At 42.2% G+C, this 10,626-nt stretch overlaps 2 protein-coding genes across 2 annotated transcripts; one reads left to right on the forward strand and one right to left on the reverse strand.

Moving 5' to 3' along the window:
• The first annotated feature begins 505 nt into the window (after window positions 1-505).
• Window positions 506-5,243, forward strand: LOC138202723 (hyaluronidase PH-20-like). Its single transcript, XM_069156987.1, has 7 exons — window positions 506-787; window positions 1,348-1,514; window positions 1,618-1,786; window positions 1,981-2,199; window positions 2,293-2,451; window positions 2,951-3,040; window positions 4,500-5,243. Exons 1-7 carry the CDS (start codon window positions 506-508, stop codon window positions 4,935-4,937), a joined length of 1,524 nt encoding a protein of 507 aa, XP_069013088.1. The 3' UTR covers window positions 4,938-5,243.
• Window positions 5,244-7,636: 2,393 nt separating this feature from the next.
• tmem229a (transmembrane protein 229A) lies at window positions 7,637-10,391 on the reverse strand. The gene has a single exon (XM_069156774.1). It carries the CDS (start codon window positions 10,260-10,262, stop codon window positions 9,174-9,176), a length of 1,089 nt encoding a protein of 362 aa, XP_069012875.1. The 5' UTR covers window positions 10,263-10,391; the 3' UTR covers window positions 7,637-9,173.
• Between the last annotated feature and the right edge of the window lie 235 nt (window positions 10,392-10,626).

The raw sequence follows: 10,626 nt of genomic DNA on the forward strand, positions 1-10,626 counted from the left end.
CAACAAGTCAACCTCAATCCTGCCGCCTTCCATTTCCACTGTTTTTATACCTCGTGCGATGCTGAAATCGTCCCCCACCACAACATCGTATTCAGTGTCTTCTACCTCTAAAGTGCCACTCTTTGACCAAACATCCCTCAGAGATGGCCTCTTAACCTCACCTACAGCTTTATCCAAAATCCGTGACTTTATCTTCAAACCCTCTCTGGATTCAATCCATTGTCATCCTATATCTCATCTTCCTCCTAAACCCATAAAACACATTTCACAGTTGCTACTTCACCCCTGCAAACATTTGACTCTGTCCCACAGAGCTATGGCACTTCTTTTGCACAAAAACATTCAGTCTCCGCTTTCTAAAATGTCTCTGGATCCTGTTTCCTCTGAAGAAGTTTCTGCTCAACCTGCTAAGCCTTTGAAACCTCAGTCTCCTTCTTCATCAACCTTTCTTTTTCCTCTTTCTCAAAATGCTTCACACAAGCTTCTCTCTCCTCTTTCAACCTTAATGTCTTCCACGGCGTTCTCGTCTCTAACCTCCGAAACATCACCACCTGCACTTGGCAAATCTCCCCCCATCCCGCTTCCCAAAACTTTGCCATCTCCTCCAGAGTCCACGGCCTCTCACCAGCCCAGAGTGCCTCTTCCTTCGTCTCTCCCCCACACCACAGGCCCGCTGTTTGAGCACCAGCCTTTCATTGTTACCTGGAACATCCCTGATTTAGTGTGTAACAGGTACAACATCTCACTGGACACTTCACCTTTTAAAGGAGTGGCCACACCTGCCAAGGTAAGTGAAGGGAGAAAATGTGATTGTTTGGTCAAAAATATAGTAAAATTATTATTTTTTTCTATCATAAAATACAGTTGAAGCTCTAATTCGAGCATTTGTAAACAATTGGAATTTGATAAGTCTCCCTTTTTATTTCATTGTGTTTTTAGTCGTTTGTAATTTCTGGTGACCATTTTCTTTTGTTTATTTCATGTTGTGCATGAAGGCATTGAGCAGAACTGCACAATTGTTTGTAAAATATATTTGAGTGGCTCCAAAATTGCAGGAAATTGGGCAGCAACTGAATAAGTAAGGTGAAATGTGTTTCTTGTGGTTATACAAGTTGAGAATGACTGCTCCAGGCAAAGGCTGCAAGACTGCTGCTCATTTTTAACCCTCAGTTGTGCCATTTTTCTGATATTTTTGCTTTTGAGAGGGTAAAATGTTGGCAATGTGATGCAGAAAACTGTATCTTGTCTCTACCATAACCGTGTTGGATGGAAGTTTTTTTTACTGGAGGTTCTAATATATTCCCGATAACATCACAGTATACATATTGATTCACTTTGTCTTCGCAGGTCCCGGGCCAGTTTCTGTCTCTGTTCTACACAGACCGATTGGGTCTTTATCCACAGGTAGGCCTAACGAGTAGGAAACAGTTCTACGGTGGCATTCCTCAGAGAGCTAACCTGAAAGCCAGCCTGAACAAGGCCAGAGTGGACATTAACTACTACATCCCATCCAAGTAAGTTCATTTTACCAGTCAAATATCACATAGTTTCTTTGACATTGATGACGCATCTGACGCTAATATGTACCTTCATCGTGACCCTTCTAATTCCTTCCAGGACGACCGGAGGCTTGGCTGTGATAGACTGGGAGGAATGGCGCCCCCTGTGGGACAGAAACTGGGGCAGTAAGAGAATCTATCAGACTCTGTCGGTGGACCATGTTATGCAGACCAACGGCCCGCTGTCAGCGCAGCAGGCCACAGAAAAAGCCAAACAACAGTTCCAGGTCAGAACTAACAGTTTGAAGACTAATGAAAAATGATATGTCATATATAACAGTCTTTCCCTTCAGCAGACAGGCTTAGGGTGGCCTTCTGTGAAATTAAATGGGTGAACTGGGGGAAACACTGTATAGTGAGCAACTATAAAATATTGATAAATCTTCTCCCCCAACCTTCCTTCTTTTCCCGTCCTTTTTAGGAGGCAGCGAGAAATTTAATGTCAGGCATGTTGACGACGGGCAGAGCCATGAGACCCAACTACCTCTGGGGCTTCTACCTGTTTCCCAACTGCTATAACTACGGCTGGCAGGAGTCAAACTACACCGGGCTGTGCTCCGAGGAGGTGAGGAGGCAGAACGATGAGCTGCTGTGGCTGTGGGAGTCTAGCACTGCCCTTTACCCCTCTGTGTACTTGCAGGTTTGTAATATTTCTCTTTACAGATTATAAGGTTATCTCTAATATCATTTCCTCCTGAGCTGTAACCTTTCCTGTATCCTCACATTGTTTCAGACCTCTCTAGCAGACAGTCCCAAAGCTGCCCTGATGGTGAGGAATCGCGTCCAGGAAGCTTTGAGGGTGTCTGCCCTGCCCAGATGGAGCACTACTGCACCTGTGTTTGCTTACACGCGACCGGTCTTTGTTGATCAGAACAGACGCTTCCTCAGCCAGGTGAAAACATAAACATGTTTAAATGCTCATTCATACATCACCTGATAGTATGCAGCAAGAGTGATCGACCATGTGAATTAAGAGGAAAGGGAAACATTTATTAGTGACCCCCACTCATTCATCTTAACAAATACAAAAAGAAATTCACCATTTAAACAGATTACATCTTTTGCAACAACTTGTTGGGGAGTGACTGAACACTTGACTAGATTATATACATCTCAGGTTACTTCTTACACCCCAGGAGTGAAGTGTTTCCAGCCCAGAGGTCCAGTTTTAAGAGGAGTTTGGTTTCTTTGGTGTAACAACACCCTGCTCAGGTTGTAGCCTCCACCGTATCCTCTCTTCTCACCTCGTACGATGTGTGTATTTATACCTAAATGTGTATAAAACTGAAAGGCCTGTGTGTCGTTTGCCTCACATATGTGAACGCCTGTAGCAGTTTGTTTTCAATGTGTACAGAGCCATTGGTGAACATGTTTAACCGTTTGTTGTCCAGGGGGATCTGGTCCGCACCGTCGGGGAGAGTGCGGCAGTGGGAGCGTCTGGCGCGGTGCTGTGGGGGGCCAGTGCCGACTATGATGACCAGGTAACATCACACTGTAGGCCTCCTCCACTGGACCGCTGAAAGACATGACAGTGTACCGGTCGCAGGCAGTCAGACATAGACAAAGAGTCAAACTTGTTAATGCTCATCTCTGTGACTGACTGACAATACCTGCTGAATGATTGGAGTGGTTAGTACTCCAACTATATTATTTATTATTTATATACAGGGAAAACAACATTAGTTTGATGATATTGACTTTCACTGGATGTTTAAAGTCTTCTTAAAGAGACCTCGCCACCAATTAATGTATATTCTTACAGTTAGATACAGTATATTAGTTGTGTGCTGTTCAGGGCATTATGTTGAAATTTAGTATGAAATATTGTCAGTTGTTTTTGCATCCATTTTTTCAGATTTTGACTTTGACTGCTTTTAATTCAGCTGTTGAATTTAAAACAAGGATCTCTTATTTTGGGAAATATACTGCTGTACTTTCAAGTTAAGATTAAATGAAAAGATGAATATGACTCAGCCAATCCTCACGCAGGAAACGACATCTCTGGTCGATTGTTGTGTTAAAACAACCTTTAAGTACGTTTGTGACCTCTAGTGGTCAGTAAATAAGAGCAATGGAGGAAGCCAAGTCATGGAGGATAAAGATTGTCAAAGACAGGATTTAAGAAGACCGCTGTTCATTTCCAACATTGAGTTATTTTTATTTTAATAACAATACTTAAAATGTAACCCTAACACAAACCGGGATTGCTTCCTAAACCAAACCCAGTACTTTTGGTGCCTTTACTGAAACCAAACTGCGACTCTGGCACAATGTTAATCTCGTGTTTATTATTATTACCATGATGACACAAGCCCAATATGCTTCTCGCTGGCTAAGCAAAGATTGTTAAATTTGTTTATCATCAAAATAAGCTATTCTGAATTTATCCAGAGATATCATAACCCAGTTAGCAGCACCTCTAAAGCTCACGAACCAACATGCTGTATCTCATTTGTTAAATCCATAGTAAAACTGAAGGGTTAAAATGACAACTTGTAGTTTGGTGGTTGGCAATCACTTGGCCATGAGCAGTGTGCTAACTAGCCTGGTTCATAAAATCTTCCATGAACCCATCTGTTACATCTGTGTCATCTGTTACATTTTTTATTTATTTATTTATTTTTTATCAATTAAATAAACAAGCTGTAACATGTTCATTTGGTGAATCACAGAGGTGTTGGCATGTTAGTTTGGACTGAAACAGGCGAGCTATTTATGCTAAGCTAAGCCAAGCTAAGCAGCTGCTGGCAGGAACCTCACTTAAACCAATGAAAAGATGAATCTCCATCTCTAACTTTCCTCAAATAATAAGTAGACATAAAAACACAGGCTACGTGAGGGCTGTTGGAATTCTGTGATGTTGCAGACATACAGTATTTTATAGAGTATTTACGTTTGAAGGCTTTTTCTCTTCCTTCTCCTCCTCTCATCCCACTCCAGACTTCTTGTGAGGCCCTCTCATCCTACCTCACCTCCACCCTCAACCCGTACATCACCAACGTGACAGCAGCTGCTCAGCTCTGCAGCAACTTCCTGTGTCGGAAGAACGGCCGCTGTGTCAGAAAAAACTACAAGTCTGACCACTACCTCCACCTGAACCCCGACAATTTCAGGGTCATGCTTATTCAGAAACGCTACCTTGTTCTCGGGAGACCTTCCCTCGCAGACCTGAAGACTTTAAGCCGGAGGTTCAGCTGTCAGTGCTACAAAGGGCTGAGCTGCACTCCCAGGACGTACAGAGAGCTGGCCAAGGCCCTCATGTTTAGTGTGAAGCAAGGGTTGTACCAGAAGTCACACACTCGCACCAAAGCAGCAATAGACGATATGCAACAGACCAGCATTGCTAAAGATAATGTTAAAAAGAATTTGAATGTTTAGTTAAGAATCCAAATTGTTTGTTCCATACTAAATCATCAGGCTTGTAAATCTTTTAAAAGCTTCTTAATGTTATTTAAAGGTGGTTTTTTTTTAACATGAGTTTCTCCTATCATGAATTTATGAATATACCATCAGCCTTTCTTTTACGCAAACCTGTCATACATATATGTGGCTGAATGAGGGTAGCAAAAAGGACTCAGTCATGTACTATTAATAAGACTAACCACTGACAGAATCTATCAAAGACAAATAGCTGGCCGTGAAAATATTATTCATGGCAGTGGTATTTGTATATAATTTGACTGCATATGTAAATAAATGAAAAAAAGAAAGGCTGCAACAGTGTTCTTGCTTCTTGCTTTGGAGATCACCAGATACCGAGTGAATGAAGTGATCTACAAAAGTTCCCATCGTAATATTTTTTAAATTGAACCTCAAAATGTGACTCAAAGAAATGTGTTTTGATTTACTTATTTCAATCAGTTCTAACTCACCAAACTGTTATTTCTATTGTGCTGTTAGCGCATTGATGAATTAAAAACAAAGGTCACTTCTTGTTACACCCACACAGGCACATTTTTTACTCATGTTGCCTGATTAGAGCTCTGGACTGCCTGAGCCTGTACAGATTGGAATTGACTGGCCTTTTTCAGAGCAGACATTTTAACTTGTCATAGTAGGCAGTGCTTGAAGTGAAAAGTGCCCATACTCCTCTTGTTCAGGTGTTGCTGTGTGTATTGGCCGGAATAATCAAATCATCATTACATTCTCAATTCCTCCAGTGAATAAAAGATGTTCAGATATTTTCCTGATGTTCGCAAAACAAATTTATTTAATCAAAGGGAAAATCATTTCAATAATTCAAATAAAAAGACGTCTCCTGATATAAACTCCAAAGAGACAGTAAACAGCAGGCGGTATTATTTGGCTGAATATTTGATGGTAGAGGCATAAAGTCAGCAAACATTAAAACATTTTTTTGGGAAGGCAAAACTTTTTATTCATGATTTAAGGTGTTTAAATATTAAGAGCATGTTCTCTGGCCCAAAGAGTGGGAGGGCTACTTGAACATCTTTTAAAGGTTCTGGGAGGCACCAAGTGTTTGATTGAGTAGGGGAAGAGGGGGGGGGGGGGTATTTATCAAACTAAAAGATGGATTCATGGCTCTCTTTGCGATGTGAAGTATTATGAAACTGTGTGAGAAGAAGTATGCATTTTTGTTGCGTGTCCATGTAAATATTTTAGTGCGCGTAATTTGTTTGCGAGTTGTGTTGGTTGCGTGGATCGGTCTACCCTGTGGAATGGTACGGTCTGAGAAGGGTAGCGGTCTATAAATTGCTGCCAGTTAAACAGGTAAGTGGTTCCATCCACCTTCAGTTCACCAATAAATGGAGTCAAACACTAAGTCCGTGACTCTTCAATCAGGCCCCTGTTATTATGGGCTGAGTGGTTGCTGATGGGACCCCATACAACCTGTTATTTGTTTTGATTACCGTGCCACGTTTGCTGTTTGTGACATTGTAGATAAACACAGACTTGGTTGGTCTGCAGCTCAAATCTTGGTCTTAAGCGTCCTCCTCCAGCCAGCCTGATATAATGAGTCATTAGAATGACTTTTTTTCTTGTGTCTGTTGCTACTGATGGGACTCTTTTGCTTCAGGTGAGTCAACATCTTCATTGTTAATTTAAAGAACTCTTAATGCTATTGGTAATGGCGTTCAGGTTAAGTGCTGCGTTATAGGGTTAACACGTCAGGTGATGCAAGTGAAGTGGTGAGGCAATCGGTCGAATGTCGCTTCCTGTTTTCATGTTCATAAAATCAAGTTTCATGTTGATACACACAGGTTACTTGCTTCTACTGCTCTCCAGAGGAGTTATAGTGTGTGTGTGGTATTCCCATAGTGGAGTACAGCAGGTCATCGGTGTGTTTACTCAAGGTCCTCTGGGTGGTGAAAGAGTGTGTGTGTGTGTTTGCTTATCATCGCTAAGGTATTATAAAAAAAAAAAAGAGTACAGATATATAATGTTGGTTTGAACACCAGTTTAACCTCTTACTGGTTATCACTGAACTATATATATATATATATATATATATAATGTCGACGTAACTAAACATGCATTGACACACTTTAAACTGCAACTGGAAGGACACCAAGTATAAAAAAAACAACAACACATTTTTGTAGTGTTTGGTTTATCGTGCCAAAATCTCAAAACAAGGAAGCGGTAATGCGAGTTTAGACGAGCAGTGTTACGCTGTGCCAAGAACTTGTGTGTTTCACTATAGAAATCATTTACAGGCATTAAACGCGTATCACCTGTTATCTGTTACATGTCTTTGGACTTTTCCCACCATTGCAGTCGACAGTATCATGTTACTATCTTGATCCAGCCTGAAAACAGGATGAAGACCTTTTGTTTTTAACAGTACTTAACCACCTAGAACAAAATGCTAATAACGTAGAAGAAAAACAAATTGTTCCTTCGTGCTGCCCAACCTCCTCCTCAAGATTTGATTGCATCATTTTCTAGTCACACTTTATCTTCAAAGCCGGAGTGGTCAGATTAATAGGAAATGAAAGCTTTTACCTGTAGACTCTCCAAGAGCAATTAACACCTTACAGTATAAAACTTATTTTCTGCTGAATGATGCAAATGGTATTTGCCAACTCTAAACAAAAGAAATGAAGAAATGCCAGTTGTGTTACAGGAAAATTAAAGATTTAATTAAAATTATAACTCGTACAGTACATGCCATTGCAGGTCAGACATTTTTCTTCTTTAATGTGCATTTTCTTTTTCCAACCTTTCAAACTATTTCTAAAAAGGTGTATTAGTCTTTTTCTCCAAAGTAGTGAACAGCACAACACAAAAGTAAAGTTATTCTGTAAAGATGTACAAAGTCATTCAATCATGTGGCAGAGAAAGCAAAGATTCATGTTTAAGAACATCAGTATAGCTGCCAAGTTGAGCAACAGGGTTTTAAAAGGACTTGTCACACCACTGTTTGTTGTTAAATTATATATATTTGTGCCAGTCTCCCTTCTGGATGTGCAGATAAAATTATGTTTGTTTCTTTGATAAAAATAGGCCAGAAAAAAAAAGCTAGTTTATAATTTACAAAATATAAAGTGATTGAGTCTAATATTTTAATGTTAGGGAACAATTTTCAATGTCACCCGCAGAGCATACAAGGGCACAGGATCATTACTTTTTCCCTTTATTAAACTATACCGCAAGGATTATTGAACCCTCCTAACAGTGGATGTGACTGGGAGCCACAATTTGTAGCACTTGCAGCTTAAAAGAGGAGCCCCGTGGATACGTACTGTTGTTTGCACAGAAAGGCACTCCAGAAAAGTAATGTTTGGTTGATGCAAAATTCACAGTAAAATCTCCCTGGGCTCCTCCACATCCATTCAGCTACAGGTTTTTCCTTTGCTACACATATTACTGGGTTCACCTCTTATAGTTCCCATGCATTACTCAGAGGTGCAAATATATGGAGTTTGTTTCAACATGTAACATAAAAAAAAAAAGTAAAAAGAGATTAATAGTTGAGTCACTTTGTCTTGAAAATACTGACTTTGGAATATTAGACGGCAATTCATGTGGTTTAGTAAATAAAAGCTAAACCATAAACCTTTCAGATGTTGTCTGTAGTTTTAGCATGCAGCATGCTGATGCATATGAACAATTTAATCAATCCAGCACAAATCACACCTGCCAGAATGCATATAATGTGTAAGATGGCAAGTTTGCCTCTGCAATCAATACAAAAAAATGGATATTCACACTTTGAAAGTGCATGGAGACATGTAAAAGTGGTTCATATTATAACTGTGTTTTACATCTGATAAAAATGGCAGTAGGTTAACTGAATTTAAGTCAAGGTAAACAGTTAAGGTCCTAAGTTGTGTTTTATCGTCATTAATGTACCCCGAAAAATCAGGCATGGCAGAGTTGGGAACTGGAAAATGTCTCCTCTGCAAGAAGTCTTGCCCAAAGGAAATTAAGTTTAAAATAATTATCTTAAATATATTTGATATGTAGCCCGACAGCTTCAGCTGCATGTGAAACAGAGCCCCAAACCTACTGTATTTATCCTCGCTAAACCAGTTCGGTAATAAATACAGACCCGGTTAACTTTCATTTTCTAGAGTAAATGATACTTTTGTGAGTCAAATGTGGGCCTGAGTTTGCTCGACAATATTTAAAACCTCTTTAAAATACAAACTAAAGTATTTTTTTCTTTGACTCCACGTGTCCACTGAGCTCCCCGTTCTCCCCACTTGGATCATCTCCATCTCTAGTGCACTTGATCCTCAGCAGGACGTTAGACAGCAGGTCCTGGTAGAGACTCAGGCAGACCCACCCGGGCAGGTAGAGGAGGGTGATGAGCCCCATGAAGTTGTGAGGATAGTGGGAGTAATCCCAGGAGCAGGCGTCGAACTGCCTCAGGGCCAGTCCCCAGGTGAACTCCCAGGTGTAGATGAAGCAGATGTAGATGGGGAGTCTCCGCCACGTCGCCCAGCCCCGGCTGAAGTGCAGGTGCAGGTAGAGCTTTTCCACGACGAAGCTGCAGCTCCCGTACATCAGGAAGGACCACAGGGACGTGTGGCCGCTGAGGCTCCGGTCCGACTTCTCCACCAGGTTGAACAGAGAGGTGAACAGCACCTCGTCCAGGAAGCCTTGCATCCCGAAGAAGAGGAAACGCACGAGGCCGGCGAGACCACGAGCAGGTCTCCGACCGTGAGCGCTGTCCTGGCGGCGGAGCTGTTTGCGGAGGTCGGCGGAGTCGGAGGGGTGATACCGCAGACGTGACACCCCGTTGTGAAACACCTGAGAGAAATAGAGAGCCAGGATGTAGTGCACTGCCAGCTGCGTCCCAGAAACCACCCTCACCTGCTCGGTCAGAGTGTTTATGTTCCCGACGAGGATCTGTAGCCCGATGAAGATGGACGGGTAGAAAACAAGATGAAACACCACAGGCCGACCTCGGAAGCACCTCTTCTGCGAGTAGATCTTCTCCAGCGCAAAGTGGGTCAGCGCGTGCATGACGCAAAGATACGGAGAGGAGAAGCCCACCAGCTTAGGGTCCCGCTGATTTAAAACCCCCTGCAAGGATGAGAGCAGCACATCCAGAGTCACGCCGTGCATCCCGTAGAAGTAAAGCCGCATCCATCGCGGCAGCTCCCGCGACGGCTCCTCCGCCTCCTCGCTCTCCCCGGACGGTTCATGCTGGCGGGGCATCCGCGCTGCTTTCCGGCCGTCGGCGTGCTCTCCCGAGCAGCTTTGAGCACCGTCTCGCCACTGACTGGCCATGATCAGTCACTCTGTCTGGAGAGCTGCTGCTGTTCTCTTCCTACACATTGTTGTTCTTTTTGTGTAGCTGCGGCCGCGCTGTGAAACAAGCTGCGGCTGCACGCATCTCCTGCAACTGGAGTGACTGCTGCTGCTTTCACGTGCTGCCCGGAAAAACCCCGGCGTGCTCACAGCTTGAGACCGTCAAGGAATTTTCTTGCAAACAAACAAAAGGTTGTGTTTCCATGTCCTGTATATATATATTTTTTTTAAGTTGACCATATTTGTTTAGTGCATTTAATCCTTTTACAACATTTGCAATGCCAGCAATTTGCATTGTTTACCTGTAACCGTCTGTTCTCTGCCTTTAAGGGAACCTTTCCAT

The sequence above is a fragment of the Embiotoca jacksoni genome, unplaced genomic scaffold, assembly GCF_022577435.1.
Source record: "Embiotoca jacksoni isolate LCO1_2020_lvr unplaced genomic scaffold, fEmbJac1.0.p SCAF_21, whole genome shotgun sequence".
Lineage (NCBI taxonomy): Eukaryota > Metazoa > Chordata > Actinopteri > Embiotocidae > Embiotoca > Embiotoca jacksoni.

Coding starts and splice junctions, on each gene's coding strand:
- LOC138202723 (XM_069156987.1), top strand. CDS start 506: ATGTCTTCCACGGCGTTCTCGTCTCTAACCTCCGAAACATCACCACCT. Junction 788..1,347: donor GAGTGGCCACACCTGCCAAG/GTAAGTGAAGGG, acceptor TTGTCTTCGCAG/GTCCCGGGCCAGTTTCTGTC. Junction 2,200..2,292: donor ACCCCTCTGTGTACTTGCAG/GTTTGTAATATT, acceptor ACATTGTTTCAG/ACCTCTCTAGCAGACAGTCC.
- tmem229a (XM_069156774.1), bottom strand. CDS start 10,262: ATGGCCAGTCAGTGGCGAGACGGTGCTCAAAGCTGCTCGGGAGAGCAC.